This window comes from Thalassophryne amazonica, chromosome 10 (genome assembly GCF_902500255.1).
Source record: "Thalassophryne amazonica chromosome 10, fThaAma1.1, whole genome shotgun sequence".
NCBI classification, from domain to species: domain Eukaryota; kingdom Metazoa; phylum Chordata; class Actinopteri; order Batrachoidiformes; family Batrachoididae; genus Thalassophryne; species Thalassophryne amazonica.
The window spans coordinates 115,555,010-115,576,667 of record NC_047112.1 but is presented as its reverse complement, the minus strand read 5'-3'; the positions used below and the strand labels follow the sequence as shown (position 1 = coordinate 115,576,667).

The 21,658-nt window shown below is 43.4% G+C and overlaps 1 protein-coding gene across 1 annotated transcript in view; it reads left to right on the top strand.

Moving 5' to 3' along the window:
• pde6d (phosphodiesterase 6D, cGMP-specific, rod, delta) overlaps nucleotides 1-21,658 on the top strand; it is a 162,965-nt gene that overhangs the window by 15,350 nt on the left and 125,957 nt on the right. Inside the window, exon 2 of the mRNA XM_034180740.1 lies at nucleotides 15,122-15,210. Coding sequence (XP_034036631.1) covers nucleotides 15,122-15,210 — 89 coding nt within the window. The remainder of the gene's footprint in view (nucleotides 1-15,121; nucleotides 15,211-21,658) is intronic.

Genomic DNA, 21,658 nt, shown 5'->3' with positions numbered 1-21,658 from the left:
CAAGAAGTGAGTCACACAGTCACTGTGACGCAAATAACAGTTAAGTATTTCGTGGCTGCTTCTCCCTCTGGAATAATCAAGTTTATTTCTGACACTTTTGGTGGAAAATAGAAAATGCAGTGACATGTACATAACATGGATAATGTCTTTTTTTTTTTTTTTTTTGGAACATGTTTTGAAGACTTTTCTTTGTAACAAAGAAAAATAAACAACTGAAAGTGTCTTATTTCCATCCTTCTTTTTTCCTTCACACAGTGCTCCTTTGTGGTCTGTAACACACATTAAGTTGTTTGTATTTCACCTCATGCTGAAACTCAAACCCAGGCTCTGTGTTGAGGGACTTTAAGGATTTGGCTGAGCTCTACGTCTGCCTTAAGGTAAATGCGTTGTCCCAAGACCTCTTTTAACAGAACGGGCCAACCTTATTACTATACAGGTACGATGCTTTTCAGATTGTTCACTGCATCCCCATCTGAAGCAAGAGCTAAGACAGTAGCTAAAAATGCTACCAGATGTTATCTTGGGCCACTTCTTCATGTCATGCTCCCACCTTTCTGTATTTGTAGACTGCGGGATTGTAACGTCTTGAGCTGTGACAACTGCTGTTTGTCTCTAACCCTCGTATAAAGTGGATTAGCGTAAACAGTTAACATGCAAACAAACGCCAGTTCTAGTTCATACCGATGTCGCAGACCGAACGGTCCCCCCAACAATCAGTTTGCCTGCCTCTACTGCGTATGTGTCATTTGGGACCACAGCAGCTCATCTGAGTCTGATTCTCTTCACCCAAAGTGATCAAATGGATTAATGGGATTGTTAACCATCAGATGACAAACTAAAACCTCTTAAATCATTTTAAAGTCAGTTTTAAGCAGAAATGAGGTGTAACTCGATGCTTTGAAATGACCCATGCGCAGTAAATCCGTCAGCTAGCAGCTCGTGCAGCCTTGGCGCTCCGATTGCTTTAACTGTCTTTTATGAAATAATGCTGAATTTATGTGGAAATGATTCTTGTATAAAAGCTTCAGTTATCTGTAGCTGAGAGATGACTGGAGTGCAGTTTGGACAGAAACGAGGTGATAATCTGTGAACCTTGGCTAACGACGCGTCCGCAGCAAGGCAGGGTGGACCGTTAGGTTGGCGACACCAGACGTCTCAACCATAATTCATGCAAGGTCTCATGGGGACAAGGAATAAGGTGGATAGCCTCAAACTGATTTTTGGAGGACTGGCTGTTAGGTGTGGGAGGTAAAGTGTGACAGATGGTGTAGAGCTGAGTGTGCGTGTGACACTAAGTGCCACCTGAGTGTGACGGGGTGAATGGAGAATATTGTGGTCCAGTTTTGTGACTTCTCCATCAGTCTAATACTCTTTAATTTGGGTCTGAATATTTGATCATGTTTATTGCTGCCTGGTGCAGCGTGTGTTTGATGCAACCTTTCGGTGTTACCAAAGTCAGATCTGTGGATGGTAAATTTAATTCTCCACACACTTTTCATATGGTTGCTTGTGCTGTCAGTAATACATTTAGGGCATTCAATAACCATTGTACTGCAGTATTGTGGGAATGCTTACCCCACTCACTGATACTTCCTGTTTTTGTGTACTGTATTTCTCAAACTGTTAATTCAAACACTAATGCAGAAAACCAGTACCTGGAATAAATGGAAAATGCAGTTTATCGTGTCATTTTAGTGATATAAAGTAACCTTTTATCAGGCACAGACATTAAGCATTTTCACAGAATTATCCTATCCACCTTATTTCGAGCCCCCATGGGGCTTTGATTGAATTACGGGTGAGACTTATGGTATGAACCGGCATATATAAAACTGTTGGCGTAAATCCACTTTCTACAAGGCTTAGAGACATAAACAGCAGCTGTAACAGCTCAAATGAGACATTAGCTGTCTACAAATATAGAGAGGTGGGAGGACGACATGAAGTGGCCTAAGATAACATACAGTAGCATTTTTAGCTAGTTAGCTCTTGCTGCAGTCGGGAGGCAATGAACAATCTACAAAAGCTCTGAGGCGCTTCAGGACCTGCACAGTAGTAAGATCGCTCCAGTTCTGTTAAGAGGTCTTGGAACACAACTTATTTACCTAAAGGCAGACAGACGCCAGCAGGAGTTTTAAAATCCCACATCACCGAGTCTGGGTTTGAGTTTCAGCATCAGGTGAAATACAACCCCAATTCCAATGAAGTTGGGATGTGTGAAATGTAAATAAAAACAAAGGGCTGGAGCGACCGCACAAGCGCGCACATCAGCAGGCTGTGCCAAGAGCTGTACCATCATGTGCACACTCACCTGGCAATTGAGTGTTGTTAGAAGGAAAGGTGATGTAACACAGTGGTAAACATACCACTGTCCCAGCTTTTTTGAAATGTGTTGCAGGCATCCATTTCAAAATGAGCAAATATTTACAGAAAAACAAAGTTTATCAGTTTGAACATTAAATATCTTGTCTTTGTGGTGTATTCAATTGAATATAGGTTGAAGAGGATTTGCAAATCATTGTATTCTGTTTTTATTTACACTTTATGTCCCAACTTCAGTGGAACTGGGGTTGTACAAACAGCAGGTGTTCATGCAACGCAGGTCAAGGCAAATCTCCAGGTGGGTCACTGTAGTTAATTATAATATATGTAACAATATACATGTGAGCCTTCATAAAGATAAACTCTAAGCCATATTTTGCATCCCTCCAGGTCCAGTTGACACTGATGAGCCTGCAGCTGGTTATCTGGACACCTCCTTCCAACAATTAGTGGATGAATTTGTGGCAAAGAAGGTTCTGCTCTGCCCCAAATATCTGAATTTCTTAAAAAAAATACAGTCATCACTTAACAGGTATAATGTGTGTTACAGACAACAAAAGAGCAGTGTGTGATGGAAAATAAAGCATGGAAATAAGACACTTTTAGTTGTTTTCTTATTGTTACAGTGAAAACAGTGTTTTGAATACAATTTCAATGTATGTTCCAAATCTTAAAAAAAAAAAAGAAACATTATCTGTATTCTGTACATGTCACATTTTCCACCATAACCGTAAGAAATAAACATGATTATTCCAGAGGGGTGAACAGCCCCTAAATACTTAACTGTTATTTGCATAATAGTGACTGTTTGACTCACTTCTTGAATACAGGTTTTTTGCTTTGCTTTTTGAAAAGTGTCTCAATGCAGTCAGTTGCACAGGTTGTGTTAGCAACTTGCTCTTTAAAAGCTTTTGGCAATGTTGCTTTAATTTTTTCAGGCAATCATACAGTGATTCTGTAATTATTGTATGGCTTTTGCCTTACAATATAAAGCACCTTGGGGTGACTGTTTGTTTGTTGTGATTTGGTGCTATATAAATAAAATTGATTTGATTTGTGATTATGTGAAGTGGATGCTGGCTTTTGAGCTTCGCACTGGTAACAGTCTGGATGGTCTTTTTCCTCTTTTGTCCAGAGGACACGACATGCATGATTTCCAAAAACAATTTGAAATGTGGACTCATCAGACCACAGCACACTTTTCCACTTTGTGTCTGTCCGTTTCAAATGAGCTCAGGCCCAGAGAAGGCGGTGGTGTTTCTGGATGTTGTTGATGTTTGGCTTTCACTTTGCATGGTGGAGTTTTAACTTGCACTTGTTAGATGTAGCGACGAACTGTGTTAACTGACAGTGGTTTTCTGAAGTGTTCCTGCGGTAAGATCCTTTACACAATGATGTCGGTTTTTACTGCAGGAATGTCTTTCAGACATAAAGACATGGATGACCTCTAATTTCCTGCTTTTAAATTCAGATAAAACTGAAGTTATTGTACTTGGTCCCACAAATCTTAGAAACATGGTGTCTAACCAGATCCTTACTCTGGATGGCATTACCCTGACCTCCAGTAATACTGTGAGAAATCTTGGAGTCATTTTTGATCAGGATATGTCCTTCAATGCGCATATTAAGCAAATATGTAGGACTGCTTTCTTGCATTTGCGCAATATCGCTAAAATTAGAAAGGTCTTGTCTCAAAGTGATGCTGAAAAGCTAATTCATGCATTTATCTCCTCTAGGCTGGACTATTGTAATTCATTATTATCAGGTTGTCCTAAAAGTTCCCTGAAAAGCCTTCAGTTAATTCAAAATGCTGCAGCTAGAGTACTGACAGTGACTAGGAGAGAGCATATCTCACCTATATTGGCCTCTCTTCATTGGCTTCCTGTTAATTCCAGAATAGAATTTAAAATTCTTCTTCTTACTTATAAGGTTTTGAATAATTAGGTCCCATCTTATCTTAGGGACCTCATAGTACCATATCACCCCAATAGAATGCTTCGCTCTGACTGCAGGCTTACTTGTAGTTCCTAGGGTTTGTAAGAGTAGAATGGGAGGCAGAGCCTTCAGCTTTCAGACTCCTCTCCTGTGGAACCAGCTCCCAATTCGGATTAGGGAGACAGACACCCTCTCTACGTTTACCATTAGGCTTAAAGCTTTCCTTTTTACTGAAGCTTATAGTTAGGGCTGGATCAGGTGACCCTGAACCATCCCTTAAGCCCCGTTTACACATAGACGGTTTTGTCGGCGGGTAGTACGTAGACCGAATTTCGCGGTAGTTCCAGCTGTTTTTGCAGTGGAAAGGGGCCGTACTATCCGCAAATACGCGGATAAAACGCCGCTCAATCCGCTGAATAAAGCAGCGTTTTGACGCCGTAGCATCCGGTACACATCAGGCAATGGGGGTTAATACCCAGTTCTATCCTTTACAATCACAGGTTAAGACGCGCGAGAACGGCGGTGTTCTGCTGCCGCCGATAATGTCCTGTGTACCGCTGGTTAATACCCAGGTTTTTATCCAGGCAAATCCTGCGTTACTCCAGGATCATTTGCATATAGGCACCGCCCCCAGAGTATAATAGGCTGAAGCAGCAGGAATACATGCTTCTGTCACTGCAGGGGGAGGGAGATCATCCTCAGCCTTTTCTTCTCCTTCCTGTCCCCCTCCTCAACGTGTTGCTCCTTCTCCACCACAGGCCTCCCCTCTGCTTCTGAACCAGACCTCTTGATTTCCTCCTTCTTGTCCTTGCCGCTGCCAACTTTCTTTTAGGAGGCATACTGCAAAAATATCTGGAGCTGGCCGCGAGTGAGAGGCCTGCATGCAGCGCGCTAGCGTTTTTATACTGACCGCCGCCCATCAGCTGTTTGGAACGCGGTGGCGTTTAGAACGGCGTACTGTCCGCTAGCGCCGCCATTTTGTCTGCCTCTGTAGCCATTTTACACGCCGTTGGCTAGGGATACAACGCCGGCCGCCAATTACGGCAGTGTAAACTGCGGCACTACAGGAAGGGGCAGGATGAAACGGCGATTAAAAAGTATCAAACGCAGTTGTTCGCGTTGTCTCCGTCGTCACGCGAATTCTCCAGGAGCGCTTCCGGAATTATTCGACATGTTGAATAATTTTTTCGACGATTCCCGGTAAAGCCGGAACTAACCCACGCCCCCTAGCAACGGAGTTAGATCCTTAAGATGGCCAAAAACTCTTCCGGGACACGTCCGGGAGCTCTTACCGTCTATGTGTAAACGGGGCTTTAGTTATGCTGCTATGGACTTAGACTGCATTGGGGTTCCCATGATGCACTGAGTGTTTCATTCTCTTTTTGCTCTGTATGCACCACTCTGCATTTAATCATTAGTGATTGATCTCTGCTCCCCTCCACAGCATGTCTTTTTCCTGGTTCTTTCCCTCAGCCCCAACCAGTCCCAGCAGAAGACTGCCCCTCCCTGAGCCTCGTTCTGCTGGAGGTTTCTTCCTGTTAAAAGGGAGGTTTCCTTCCCACTGTCGCCAAGTGCTTGCTTACAGGGGGTCGTTTTGACCGTTGGGGTTTTTCTGTAATTATTGTATGGCTTTTGCCTTACAATATAAAGCGCCTTGGGGCAACTGTGATTTGGCGCTATATAAATAAAATTGATTTGATTTGATTTAATGCAGTGCCGCCTGAGGGATCAGAGGTCACGGGCATTCAGTGTTGGTTTTCAGCCTTGCCGCTTACGTGTTGAAAGTTCTCCAGATTTTCTGAATCTTCTGATTATTAAGTGTGATCCTCAGTCCATCTTTGCTTGTGAACGGCTGAACCTTTTAGGGATGCTCCTTTTATACCCAATCTTGACACTGACCTGTTTCTAAACAGGTGTCACTGTCCCAGCTTTTTTGAAATGCGTTGCAGGCATTCATTTCAAAATGAGCAAATATTTGCACAAAATAATAATATAATAACAGCTACAATATTAAATTAAGATTAAAATACTGTATTGTTGAACATTTTATGGCATTTTTAGGTTCATGCTGACGCATTTTAAATTTTAACTCTTCAGAAAAGGATAATACATGTTGTTGCTAATGATTAATATGACAATGATTTGTCCTCCAGACATATGAAATTATACCTGATCTGGTGATGCTGCTGACGGTCCTTGTTAGCTTCTCTGGTGGCCTGTTATATCCCAGCCACAAACTAAGGCGCTATTCTGTGGGCTTTATATCAACAAAATGAAAAGAGCACATGTATAAATTTTTAGGTGGTCTTTTAAAGTTTAGTTTTTTCAGTCACATCCTTCTGGGTTCCTCTGTGGAGAAAAACAAACCCTTCTTCTTCGGCGTATAACGGCAGCCGGCATCCTTGTTGTTGCATTGCTGTCACCTTCTGCATCAGTTCATTATAGCAGTACTAAATCTGTGTCTTTCAAGTATTTAAAAAGTCAACACACCTTGTGGCTAAATTACTTCCAACAGAAACTTTCTTCAGGCCTTAGGACCCCTCTTCACACATAACACAAAGTTGGATGAAAGAAGCAGAACCTGGGCGGAAATCCGTAAACAAAATCCGAAATGGGGAGCCATGAAACATTCCACCTGCTGTCGGGAGGGACATGGTCGGACAGGCATGCACGATACAGCGGTGACAGTTTTGTGCATGAGCGCAAAACACTGCAACACAATTTGTAATATTTAATTCTTATATTTAATCCCTCTTAGTGAGCAGATAATACAAGTATGATTCTTCTGTTCCTCTGTATATGACCCATGGTCATAGACGTCAAGTCATAAAATGACATGAATGAAGCAGTGTGCTCTTATCATGTCCACATCTGCTGGCCCCATGTGTCCAGCCGGCCCTGCGCACGTGCCCAGCTGGCCCCACATGTCCAGCGAGTGGCGCGTCAAAGGACACGGCGTCATATGGACCATAGCTGACGTGGGTGACACGACATTCAGGTCGGCAGGTGAGTGTGCACATGATCAGACGGTCCTTTTCTCTTGTCACAGTCTGCTGATGTGCACGCTGTGCGGTCGCTCCAGCCCTTTGCAAAGGCGATATACAGTGAGGAAAATAAATATTTGAACACCCTGCGGTTTTGCAAGTTTGAAATCATGGAGGGGTCTGAAATTTTCATGTTAGGTGCATGTCCACTGTGAGAGACATAATCTAAAAAAAAAAAAAATATCCCAAAATCACAATGTATTTGTTTTATTTATTTGTATGTTACTGCTGCAAATAAGTATTTGAACACCTACCAACCAGCAAGAATTCTGTCTCTCACAGACCTGTTAATTTTTCATTAAGAAGCCCTCTTATTCTGCACTCTTTACCTGTAGTAACTGCACCTGTTTGAACTTGTTACCTGTATAAAATGCACCTGTTCACACAACCAAGTCAATCACACTTCAACCTGTCCACCATAGCCAAGACCAAAGAGCTGTCTAAGGACACCAGGGACAAAAATGTAGACCTGCACAAGGCTGGGATGGACTACAGGACAACAGGCAAGCAGCTTGGTAGAAGACAACTGTTATGATTATTTATTAGAAAGTGGAAGAAACACAAGATGACTGTCAACCTCCCTTGGTCTGGGATTCCATGCAAGATCTCACTTTATGGGTTAAGTATGATTCTGAGAAAGCTCAGAACTACACAAGAGGACCTGGTCAATGTCCTGAAGAGAGCTGGGACCACAGTCACAAAGATTACATTAGTAACACATGATGCTGTCATGGTTTAAAATCCTGCAGGGCAGCAAGGTCCCCCTGCTCAAGCCAGCACATGTCCAGGCCCGTTTGAAGTTCACCAGTGACCATCTGGATGATCCAGAGGAGGCATGGGAGAAGGTCATGTGGTCAGATGAGACCAGAATAGAGCTTTTTGGAATCAACTCCACTTACCATGTTTAGAGGATGAGAATAACCCCAAGAAAACCATCTGAACCATGAAGCACGGGGGGGGGGGAAACATCATACTCTGGGGGTGCTCTTCTACAAAGGGGACAGGATGACTACACCGTATTGAAGGGAGGTTGGATGGGGTCATGTAAGATTTTGGCAAACAACCTCCTTCCCTCAGTAAGAGCATTGAAGATGGGTTATGGCTGGGTCTTCCAGCATGACAATGACCCCAAACACACAGCCAGGGCAACTAAGGAGGTGCTCCGTAAGAAGCATTTCAAGGTCCTGGAGTGGCCTGGCCAGTCTCCAGACCTGAACTCAATAGAAAATCTTTGGAGGGAGGTGAAACTCCAAATCTGAAAGATCTGTATGGAGGAGTGGACCAAAATCCCTGCTGCAGTGTGTGAAAACTTGATGAAGAACTACAGGAAACGTTTGACCTCTGTAATTGCAAACAAAGGCTACTGTACCAAATTTTAATATTGATTTTCACAGGTGTTCAAATACTTATTTGCAGCAGTAACATACAAATAAATTATAAAAACAAATCATACATTGTGATTTCCGTTTTTTTTTTTTTTTTTTTTTAGATTATGTCTCACAGTGGACATGCACCTAAGATGAAAATTTCAGACCCCTCCATGATTTGTAAGTGGGAGAACTTGCAAAATTGCACGGTGTTCAAATACTTAATTTCCTCACTGTGTTTTTATGCATTTCCAACAACAGCAACAGCTGTACGAGGTGTTCGAGGCACGAGTGGCATGTGATTCCTCCTTTGTGTGCCAGTCGGCTTCAATCGTATTATGTGTGAAGGGGCCCTTACAATTGATTTCCTTCAGTTTTTACTCTAAACCTCTTTAAATGAGTTACACATACTTAAATTAAGTTCCAGTATATTTCAGAGCTCATTGCAGGTTAAGGGCCCCTTCACACATAACACAAAGTTGGGCAAAAGAGGCAGAAACCAGTTGACAAAGGGCAAAAAAAAAAACCCCAGAATTGGCGAATATTATTGTCCAGCTGTCCAGCGCGTGGCATGTGGACTCTGATGTGGAGGATGTGACATTTGGATCACCAGCTGAGCATATGATCAGATGGATATATTCACATGGGGCAGCCAGGCTTACAGCGTCTGCAGTGCACAGTGAGGCACTGGTGAAGGCATTGCCAAGGTGATATGTTTTTATTTTTGTAACACCTCAGGGAAGCATGCCGACACATGTGCATCGCAGTGGCGTGTTGAGAGGGGTTCTAGCCATGGTGGCCCCGCCCGGTACTGCAAATTTCCACCCAGCTCTTGGGCTCAAATTATGCTATGCTACCCAGCACAGAATTTCTGAAAAATGTACTGAAATGTTGCTGAAAATGTACCAATTCGATCATATTTCAAGCTTATAGAGTCATAGTTTTGTGATTTTAAACCAATAATTAAAGTAATAAGAAATAGATTTCTCATTTTCTTTGTATCAAATCACAAACACCAGAGATCAGAGAGTCAGTGTGTTCTGTGGCCACAGTGAACGGCAGCAGCTGAAAACTGCGTCTTTGCTCCACTCTGAACTGAAGAAAAAAAACAGCCATGAAAATTTTACATTAAATAATCCAGAAGTCCTTCTGTATCTGATGATATTCAGAAATTTACAGTTTATTTTATCATTAAAAGGCTTCATGTTTCCAAAAAAACTCTTGAGTTTGAAAAACAGCAGATGTGAGTGATCAGAAAGAGAGGGGGATGGAGAGACAGAGTGGAGGACGACGGATGGAGAGGAAGAGGGGCACAGTGAAAAAAGTTTTTCATTTGAAACGGCAGGTTTGACAAATCAGTCTAGTTTCAGCTCTTGTTCAAACAAGGCAATTAGGTTGTTTAAAAAGAAAAAGTAATGCAATCCCACTCAGATTGTTGAAAAAAAAATCAAAACTGTCAGGATGACAGAAAAACTGCCTACTTCACTGGATTAAAAGATACTGTGTCATTTTTGAAGAGTAAATGCTATGTCCATGAAAAATTAATGTTTTAATATTTTCAATATTTATTAACTTAGACTTTAACAGAAACATGCAAAAAACAAGTTTGATCTTTTTTTGTTTATTATTCTTGCTTTCAGTGCATCTAAAACCACCCAAAATGAGTTAAAATAAGACTTGCCAATAATGTTTTAGTGGTATAGCTTCGGGCCCCTCAAAGCTATGTGCTGTGATCACATAATTTACCGGGCACTAAAATGGTCCTTGCGAGAACCCTGATGGTCTGTATGGCACAATATGTGTTGCGAGCGTGATCAGATGGCAGTGTGACCTCATCTTGCCCACCATTGTAATGGGTTTCTGGCGCAAGCAACACGCGAATGTAGAGTGCATGTGCTGAGGTCGAATGGTTGTGGCAATTGCTGTACAAGGCGTTCAAGGCAGCGCTGAAATTTCAAGAGTGCCATTTGAATCCTCCTTCGTGTGCCATTCGGCCTCAATCATGTTATGTGTGAAGGGTCCCTAAGTAAAGACACTTGAAGAATAGTTTTGGCAAGTTCAGTGATATCTGTCCAATGCTAAGGCATTCATAGTAAGTTCATATGCTATAGCACTAGGCAGGTATCACTGAAACAAGGTCTATATAGACAGATTGCTTTGTAACAATAAGGTTTCCATGTGCCCCAACATACAAAAAATCTAAAATGAAATTCATGAAATTAGGTCTCTGTAGTCGCTCTAAAATGCTCAAAACCTGTGAGCTTCAGGGGGCTTTGCACCCTGGGCCCCGACCAGGAGCAATGCCCCTGGACCCCCCTGGGGGCCTACGGTGGCCCACCAGCCCCTGGCCTTTTTCTTTGCCCATTCTCATCCCTGTAACAAACAAAATAACAAAAATTTTGTGATGTGAGCTTTTGACTGCACACCCTTTTAATTTATACAGTACGAGGTCTGTTAGAAAAGTATCCGACCTTTTTTGCAAAAACCATATGGATTTGAATCACGTGTGATTGCATCAGCCAAGCTTGAACCTTCGTGCGCATGCGTGAGTTTTTTCACACCTGTCGGTTGTGTCATTCGCCTGTGAGCAGGCTTTGTTTGAGCAGTGGTCCACCCCTCTCGTCGGATTTTTATTGCGAATAAAATGTCTGAACAATTTGGAGCTTTGCTGCATCAATTTTTTCCAGAAACTGAGAGACCTCCAGGTGGACACCATTCGGAAAATTCATATGGCTTTCAGGGACAATTTTATGGGGATTACACAGATTAAGGAGTGCTCCAGCCGGTTTAAAGACCGCCCACAGCGTCTGAGAGAGCGGCGCACTCTGAGCGCTGATCGACAGGCTGACCCCCCGCTGAAACAACCAGATCATTTCCAAAGTGAAGGCTTTGTTGATCCGGGACGTCGTCTGACTTCCACAGAAATGGCAGAAGATGTGGACATCAGCACTTTTTCAGCACATTCCACTGTTACAGGAGGTTTTGTCATGGAAAGAGAAGCGGAGAGATGCGCCACGGAGCCGCTCATGGCTAAGGGCTATCTGGTCCCTTTACGACCGCAGCAGGAGCTTGGTTCGCATTGCCGGTAGTAAGTCAAACCTGTTTCCAGTGCACGTTGGCCTCCGCCAGGGCTGCCCTTTGTCACCGGTTCTGTTCATTATTTTTATGGACAAAATTTCTAGGCGCAGCCATGGTGTAGAGGGGGTCTGGTTTGGGAACCACAGAATCTCGTCTCTGCTGTTTGCGGACGATGTGGTTCTGTTGGCTTCGTCAAATCAGGAGCTTCAGCGTGCACTGGGGCGGTTTGCAGCCGAGTGTTAAGCGTCCGGAATGAAAATCGGCACCTCCAAATCCAAGGCCATGGTTCTCGACCGGAAAAAGGTGCTTTGCCCTCTTCAGGTTGGTGGAGTGTCCTTGCCTCAAGTGGAGGAGTTTAAGTATCTCGGGGTCTTGTTCACGAGTGAGCGACAGATGGAGCATGAGATCGATAGACGGAGCGGTGCAGCATCTGCAGTGATGCGGTTGCTGTATGGGACCATCGTGGTGAAGAGAGAGCTGAGTAGGGGGGCAATGCTCTCAATTTACTGATTGATCTACGTTCCGATCCTCACCTATGGTCATGAGATTTGGCTCATGACAGAACGAGATCACGAGTACAAGCGGCCGAGATGAGTTTCCTCCGTAGGGTGGCTGGGCGCTCCCTTAGAGAGATGGTGAGGGGTTCGGTCACTCGGGAGGAGCTCAGAGTCGAGCTGCTGCTCCTCCACGTCAAAAGGAGCCAGTTGAGGTGGCTCGGGCATCTTTTCTGGATGCCCCCTGGACGCCTCGCTGGAGAGGTGTTCCAGGCACATCCCATTGGGAGGAGGCTCCGGGGAAGATCCAGGACACGCTGGAGGGACTAGTCTCTTGGTCTCTCGGCATGTAAACAATTAAAAAAAAAAAAAAAAAAACTCCACTGCTCCTCGCTCTTCCCCAAAAACTGTCATGTGTTTAGAAACCAGTCACCATTTGCTTTATTATACGTCTGTGTAGTTAATAAATAAAATAGTCTTCATGGACGATTCGCTCGCACGCGCACGTAAAAAAAAAAATAAAATAAAAACTCCGCTGCCACTGCTGTGGGGCTGCCGCTCGCTCTTCCCCCAAACTCTGTCATAATTGTGAATTAAAGGACAAAAGTTCTGCTCACAGGCTGGCTACCAAAGACAGGACATGTTCACATCCCACTCAGTCAAACTCCAGACATCTCCACATCACTACATATTCAGTCCCTGATTGGTCATCGTGGCGTGACAAGATGACAAAGTTCAGATTTTTCAACTTGGGGAGGAGGGCAACGCGACGTGACACAACGCAGTATTGCACTACAAACACGCCATTCGCTCAAAATCGCTTCACTTACGTCGGTTCATTTGCATCCATCGCATCGTGCTATGCGGCTTGTCACCACAACACGTCCTTCCATAGGGATTACATAGCAACCTGTCACTGCTGTCGCTCATGTCGTGCCCGGTGTGAACGCGGCATTAATCCCCGCCATTTTATGCATTTTCTTTATTTGCATCTCACTTGCCTGGAAAAAGAGTCCTCACCATGAAGGACCTAAATGAGATCATTTAGGTCATGCTTTATTTTCAGTAAATGCTTCCAGGGAGCATAAGCATGGCTAGAAAACTTCAGTTTCTGGGGTGCTTCGTCCCCAGGACTAACTACAGCCCTGTTAACCCCCTGCCACTTGAAGCATTTTTTTTTTAATGTAGATGTTAATTCATATTCAATTTTTTCAGCTAGTTGACAGTAGGGTGGCACAATCAGGCCGAATTAGCTGGACTTTTGGTCTTCTTTTTAAGAATATCCTCCTCTACACCACTCCATCAGGGAGCTGTATTTTTTATTTTTAATTAAATTTACACCAAGTTGTAGAGATTTGCTATCAGTTTGAGTTTAAGGAAGAAATTTTTTCTATTTGAAATGGCATCAACAAATTACATTGTGTGAAATATCAAGTGTTCCAATACTTTTAGGGCAATTGAGGAACACTTGGGCAGCATCTTGCATCTCAAATAAGCAAACAAAGCATGAATCAGCTGCTGCCTGCTTGTTTTATTAATCTAAAATCACCGGAGAAACACGTGTGTGTATATAGAGCGAAACCCGAATTAAAGGAGAAATGCAACATTCAACAACTTGGACCTCATTTCTGGCATAAAATAAGTCCATTTACTCACCAGTATAACTTTGGTGTCATTAGGAGTCCATGGTTCAGATGACGTGTTCAGTTCAAATCTGGCTCAAAGATTTTTTTTTTTTGTCTTCTACTAAGGTAGATTACAACTTTTTGTGGAGCACAGCACCAACTACTGTACAGGAGGGACATAACAGTCAATATATGTTACAGGACTGTGAAAACTCCGCAAATCCGAGGAATTCCGTGGATTTAGTCATGCGGTTACCCGCTCCATGAGGAGTCGTAACAGCGGACCGTTTACCCGCTCTGTGAGGAGTCGTAACAGCGGACCGTTTACCCGCTCTGTGAGGAGTCGTAACAGCGGACCGTTTACCCGCTCCGTGAGGAGTCGTAACAGCGGATCGGTTACCCGCTCCGTGAGGAGTCGTAACAGCGGACCGGTTACCCGCTCCGTGAGGAGTCGTAACAGCGGACCGTTTACCCGCTCCGTGAGGAGTCGTAACAGCGGACCGTTTACCCGCTCCGTGAGGCGTCGTAACAGCGGACCGTTTACCCGCTCCGTGAGGCGTCGTAACAGCGGACCGGTTACCGCTCCGTGAGGACCGTTACCCGCTCCATGAGGAGTCGTAACAGCGGACCGTTTACCCGCTCCGTGAGGAGTCGTAACAGCGGACGTTTACCCGCTCCGTGAGGAGTCGTAACAGCGGATCGGTACCCCGCTCCGTGAGGAGTCGTAACAGCGACCGGTTACCCGCTCCGTGAGGAGTCGTAACAGCGGACCGTTTACCCGCTCCGTGAGGAGTCGTAACAGCGGACCGTTTACCCGCTCCGGTGAGGAGTGTAACAGCGGACCGTTTACCCGCTCCGTGAGGCGTCGTAACAGCGGACCGTTTACCCGCTCCGTGAGGCGTCGTAACAGCGGACCGGTTACCCGCTCCGTGAGGCGTCGTAACAGCGGACCGGTTAGCAGCTCCATGAGGCAAGTGACTATTGACCCAGCGGCCAGGCACCCACAGCCGAAGTTTGCTATTCGCCCAGCTGCTGGGGTTCAGCACTCCCCTCACACTCGGACCACACTGACGAACAGTCTCTGAAAGAAGCTCCTCAGCAGAAGTCCATCGCTCTTCTGTTTTTTGCTCAGACTCCCAGACTGTTTCGCTTTTAATTTTCACTTTTTTGGAGAACACACACCGCTCGTAGTTTGTGTTACAAATCTGTTTGCTCTCGTTGTGCACGTTTGTGGTTCCTTAACCTTTTCCTTGCAGAAACTGGATGAATCTTCGAGATGCAGAGACGGGTAAAGTGCTGTGGCAGGGAACTGATGACCTTTCTGTACCGGGAGTTGAACATGAAGGTACAGTCATGTGTTTTTGTGTATAACAGATGGACTTTTATTCCCAGTTTTACCATTGTGATCTGAATTGTTCTTTTAATATTTTGGTGCTAAATTATATGCTTTAAAAACTTTATTGTATTTCACTTTATGGAAAAAAAAACTACATCTGCTGCCATTTCTTTCCTCTTCCAAACTGAAAAAGTTTTGTGTAAAATCACCTGCCTCTAATACATCATTTCATTAACTGCCCCATTCTAAATACATACAATAAAAATGTGTGACACACATTCATTAAAAAAATCTTGAAGGTAAGAATCAGCCCAGAGCAGTTTTTAAACTAAGTGTTGGTTGATTTGGAATCTGTCTGGTCATAAATGACTGTCACTTGCTGTTACGTGTCCACAGAAATTGTGCTCTGTGGCCTTTAGCTTGTAATATCCTAATGTACTATATATAATTTAATCACTAGATTGTGGTATTCCCCAATGAGCTGTTAAGTGAAGCTAAGAGCAAATTGAGTGTATACAACCCAAGTAGTCTATGACTAACACTCCTGTCACACCTTGACGATTTAGCCAGTGTATGCTAACTGTATTAAAATGCTGGCTTATGTCTAATAGGTTATGGGTAAGTTTAGTATAAGTTAAGAGCATGTTGAAGCACGCTGATATGATGTAATACGGCGAGTACATCAAAATTCTGGGCATGCACAATATTTTCAACGTAGTCCTCATGCGAACAGTTCAGACAGTTTCAAATAAAAAAAAAAACATTCACACATGGATTAAATATAAAGTCAATCTTACCTGTTTGTTTCAGTCAGATTCATCATCACAGCCTGATGAAAACATATCTCTCTAATATCTCTAATACTAACTTGACTGTTAGAAAGTTCCTGGTTCCCCACGTCATAGTTGCATGTTGCTGGAGAAAATAATGCCCAGGGTGCATCTTATTGTCCTTAGCGGAATGCTGCAAGAGGTTCGCCCCACTCCAGAATTAGAAGCATCAACCTCCGACACAAACGGGAGGGATAAATCCATGCTCAACTTGCTGGTGGAGATCACAAAACCTAAAAAGGGGGCAGTGGACTGGTAAAATTCACATATTTCTCTGCTTTTGCAAACATAGATTTTTGTAGCAACTGCTGGTGGCCTTTTCCTGCATGACCTACTTGGTTAGACCTGTTCTTGGAAAAAATTAGAATGTCATCTGAATACCGAAGGAGAGGAGTGTTAAGCATTTCACATAATGCGTCATTAACCAAGTTTTGAAACGCTGCTGGTGCATTGGATAATATAGAAGGACTCACGGGATATTTATAATGTCTACTTGGAGTATTAAAAGCAGTTTTCTACTCATCACTGCATCTGATATGGACCAAATGGTGTGTGTTAATGTAGGTCAAGTTCAGTAAAGATAGAGCAGTTTCCTGTAGCAGTTCAAAGAGAAAGGATATGAGATGCAGAGGATACCTGAAATTGTGATGCCATTCAGTCCTTTAATCGATGTATAGATGGGGGTGGGTGTTCTTCTTAATGAAGAAGAACCTGGGTCCAGCTGGTGAAGAAGAGGAGTGGATGACTCCAAACACAAGCCCCTCCTGGGTGTATTGTATTCATAGCCTGGAGCTCAGGTCCCGACAGAGGATATAGTTCTCCCCTGCAAAGTATTGCCCCTGGGAGCAGGTCTATGGCACAGTTACAGGGTCTGTGAGGAGGAAAGAACCCAACCCTGCTCTTAATGAACACCTCCTGGAGATCCAGGAGGTGTTCAGGTCTTTGGAGATCCTGCACAGGCTCTTCAGTGGAGATGGGAACCAGGGAGGACAGGTTAGAAGGAGGGGTGGGCAGTGCTAGAGTGTCTTAATTGAGAGAGTGGCGACATGATGAGTCAAAAAAAAAAAAAAGGTCACGTGACTCATGGTGCCATCTTGGGTTCAAAATAACGTTTGCTGTTAATCTGTATGCACGGAAATCCAGCTATTTTATTTATTTATTTTCTGAAAAGGCCGTGCATTTGCTGTGCATTTGGAGGCACAAATAGACACAACAAGGGCTTCAAGATCTACAGATTCCCTTCAGACCCAAACAGAAGAAAATTTTGGAAAATAAAGTCAGCCGTCTGAGATGTAAGCCGACATCATCGTCAAAGTTTTAATAGGTAAATTTATTGTTCAGTCCCATGTACAGTAAAAAGTCCCAAAGTTTTTGTATCGTTTTCCACGGATTTGTATAACAGATTTTTCGCTCACATCGGATAAAATGTTCCATCCAATTGCAATGTATTTCCACTAACCCTCTGGGGTCCAAGGGCATTTTTTGGACAGTTCACTCGCTTGGCATAAATGTTTTATTATTGCTGTTAAAAGCTCACCCTGCATCCCACAATCAAGTTTTGTGTCTGTTTTTTCCAGGACAACCTGTACTTTCAGAATATATATGCTTTTGTGGTGTTTTATAAGTGTAATAAAGGTTTACAATCAGAAATATACTCAACAAAAATATAAACGCAACACTTTTGGTTTTGCTCCCATTTTGTATGAGATGAACTCAAAGATCTAAAACTTTTTCCACATACACAATATCACCATTTCCCTCAAATATTGTTCACAAACCAGTCGAAATCTGTGATATTGAGCACTTCTCCTTTGCTGAGATAATCCATCCCACCTCACAGGTGTGCCATATCAAGATGCTGATTAGACACCATGATTAGTGCACAGGTGTGCCTTAGACTGCCCACAATAAAAGGCCACTCTGAAAGGTGCAGTTTTGTTTTATTGGGGGGGGGATATCAGTCAGTATCTGGTGTGACCACCATTTGCCTCATGCAGTGCAACACATCTCCTTCGCATCATCCGTGAAGAGAACACCTCTCCAACGTTCCAAACGCCAGCAAATGTGAGCATTTGCCCACTCAAGTCGGTTACGACAACGAACTGGAGTCAGGTCGAGACCCCGATGAGGACGACGAGCATGCAGATGAGCTTCCCTGAGACGGTTTCTGACAGTTTGTGCAGAAATTCTTTGGTTATGCAAACCGATTGTTCCAGCAGCTGTCCGAGTGGCTGGTCTCAAACGATCTTGGAGGTGAACATGCTGGATGTGGAGGTCCTGGGCTGGTGTGGTTACACGTGGTCTGCGGTTGTGAGGATGGTTGGATGTACGGCCAAATTCTCTGAAACGACTTTGGAGACGGCTTATGGTAGAGAAATGAACATTCAATACACGAGCAACAGCTCTGGTTGACATTCCTGCTGTCAGCATGCCAATTGCACGCTCCCTCAAATCTTGCGACATCTGTGGCATTGTGCTGTGTGATAAAACTGCACCTTTCAGAGTGGCCTTTTATTGTGGGCAGTCTAAGGCACACCTGTGCACTAATCATGGTGTCTAATCAGCATCTTGATATGGCACACCTGTGAGGTGGGATGGATTATCTCAGCAAAGGAGAAGTGCTCACTATCACAGATTTCGACTGGTTTGTGAACAGTATTTGAGGGAAATGGTGATATTGTGTATGTGGAAAAAGTTTTAGATCTTTGAGTTCATCTCATACAAAATGGGAGCAAAACCAAAAGTGTTGCATTTATATTTTTGTTGAGTGTATGAAAGGAAAAAAAATAAAGCAGAAAGTAATTTTCACACACATTTATTCAAAACACACAGGAAACAACTATTTTGACACTTTATGACAGCTGTTTGGGATCTTTTTTTAAAGAATGTGCAAAAATAAAGGTTTTAAAATAAATACAAATGCACATTTTGAACAATATATGCAAAATGGTCTGAGTTTTGTTTGTCTTTATGCCACATCTCAAAGCAATTTCTGTCTGCTATTACACAAAAGCTTACAACACAAACTTTTTATTTCCATGGAGTTAACTCCCTGTTGGAATGTGTTCCTGCACTGTAAACAACATATTTTCACACTTTGAGGCCTTGTTAGTCAGACCTGTGACTCTTTAAAATAAAAGCGCACTCGCTGCATGTCGGCGCGCTCATCAAACGCCCTGATCGATCAGGTCTGATCAAATCTGAAAGGAGCTGTGACTCTTTAAAATAAAAGCGCACTCGCTGCATGTCGGCGCGCTCATCAAACGCCCTGATCGATCAGGTCTGATCAAATCTGAAAGGAGCTGTGACTCTTTAAAATAAAAGCGCACTCGCTGCATGTCGGCGCGCTCATCAAACGCCCTGATCGATCAGGTCTGATCAAATCTGAAAGGAGCTGTGACTCTTTAAAATAAAAGCGCACTCGCTGCATGTCGGCGCGCTCATCAAACGCCCTGATTGGTCAGGTCTGATCAAATCAGCGGACCTGATTGGAGCAACCAGAGGTTTAAAAGTTTAATGAGTCACAGCGTTTCGTTCAGGGCAGCATTAACCACAGCCAGACTCAGCAGCATCTGTACACAATGAAAGTGATCCACTAAGACAATAATAATAATTAATAATAATAATAATAATGTTAAATGACCGTACCACACCTGCAGTAGAGAACAGAGCGCACTTCCACAGAGACAGAAAATAGCACTGAACTGGTCTAATAGCAGCATGGTACACGCGACTGTGTGCACACATTAAAAAGCGAACACACGCAGCTGCAAGTATGAAGCGAAAACGGAAAAAGGCTGAGTACGCATGTATTTCAGGTGTATTTAAATGAAACAGCAGCTCTACGAATACGCCAGTGTGACAGGGGCTTTAATGCTGATCACCTCCATTCATATGCGCAACGCTGCACTTTTACACATGGAGCCAGCAGCCACAGGGCTCTTCAAACAGCATTCACATGCCACACGGTAACAGATCACTGCTCCTAACAATCTTTGGACCTACCATGTGAGACTGCTCTGCCCTACGATTGGATTTTGGAAAACCATGTGACGGTGAACCAATTCCGATTGGACACTCACATTGCGCACATCATCCCACAGCTTCTATGAGGATTACAAAGATGGTGGACGGCTGGCTGAAAGTCCGCGGAGTTAACTTTTCAGCAAAAAAAAAAAAAAAATGTATCTATCTCATATCATTAAAAAGTTATTTTTAATTTAGTAAAACTCGGAATCGTATACAACGGCGTCGGCCCCAGAGGGTTAAAAACCCTGAGCAGTCTGGACGTGCACAGTAACAGAGGTACAAAATAAAGTTCAGTGATCTGACATTTGCTGATTTGAGGAAAGTGGGACTGGAGTCATTTCTGTGATTAAAAGCCCGACCGCTTATTTTTTTCACACTGTGCTCAGTCTTGGACCCGCAGCCTGACATTCACCTGTTAAGTCAGACACAAAAGGCTGTGATTTGACACTCTTCTGGTTTTAGTGCTTCGTCTGCCATCATATTTTAATAGTGTTTGCAGTCCGCACGCTGATTACAAATGGATCAGAAAAGTTGGCACATTTACAGCACAAAGTTGGTAAAAGAAATTGTACAGTTTACCTCTGATTTGGAGGTGATGATTGTAGAAATAAAAGCTTGTTAATGGTTAAATTAGTCCTGAACAAATCATAATCCAGAGATGGAGAACTTTAAAACTGTCACGCACGTCACTGCATGACACGGAGGACATTTGATAGCTTAACTATTTTTCTATTTATTTTGATAGCATCTGTACCTGAATGTGTTGCTGTATGTGATTAAACGATTTAAAAAAATGTTGAAAACAAAAGGTTCATTCAGTAGTTCAGTGCAGTTGGAACCAAAATGGCGCCATGTTCTGAGTTGACGCCACTCTCTCAATTACGACACTCTAGGCCAGTGATTCTCAACCGGGGTGCCGCGGCACCCCGTGGGTATTTTTCATATTCGCGATTACCATGAATTCTTTATTTTATCCACAAAGCATAAAACGACTCAATCTGACGTCATTGTGCTGCAGCCTCGCTCTCGTCTTAAGGCAGGACAATAACAAGGAGGCTGACGGCCGATTAAAACAGTACCGTCTTCTTCAAAAGCCATCTAAAATGCGGAGCTGTCGGTGTGTGTGTCTGTGCCTGTGTGTGCACGCGCGCAGAGTTAACAGGCTGCAGACTGCGAGGGAGGGGGTGAGTGAGGGAGATTCCTGAATGCAGGCGCGACACGTTCAGTGCGCAGCGAGCGCGGAGCAGAGAGAGGATTTTAACCCAAGTGAACGTTAACAAAACGGAAACGTGAAGCTTTTACTTCTCTCTGAACTTTCTCTAAAGGTGTGATTCTGCCGTTACCGTCCTGTTTACACCATGTGCGCGTCGTATGCTGAATTTGTGAGATCATGAGATGAAATAAACGGTCAAATATATTTAAAAACATATTTAAAAAATGAGAATATATGAATGAACTGAGAGCCACAAAAAAAAAATGTTCAGACGCACAGATCACAAAAAGCAGGTGAGAACGCTGAACTTTAACAGCTGTTATTTTCCAAAGGTATTTATTTGTTCAATCTTAAGCTTAATGTAGTGTTTAAGCACAAAACGTGA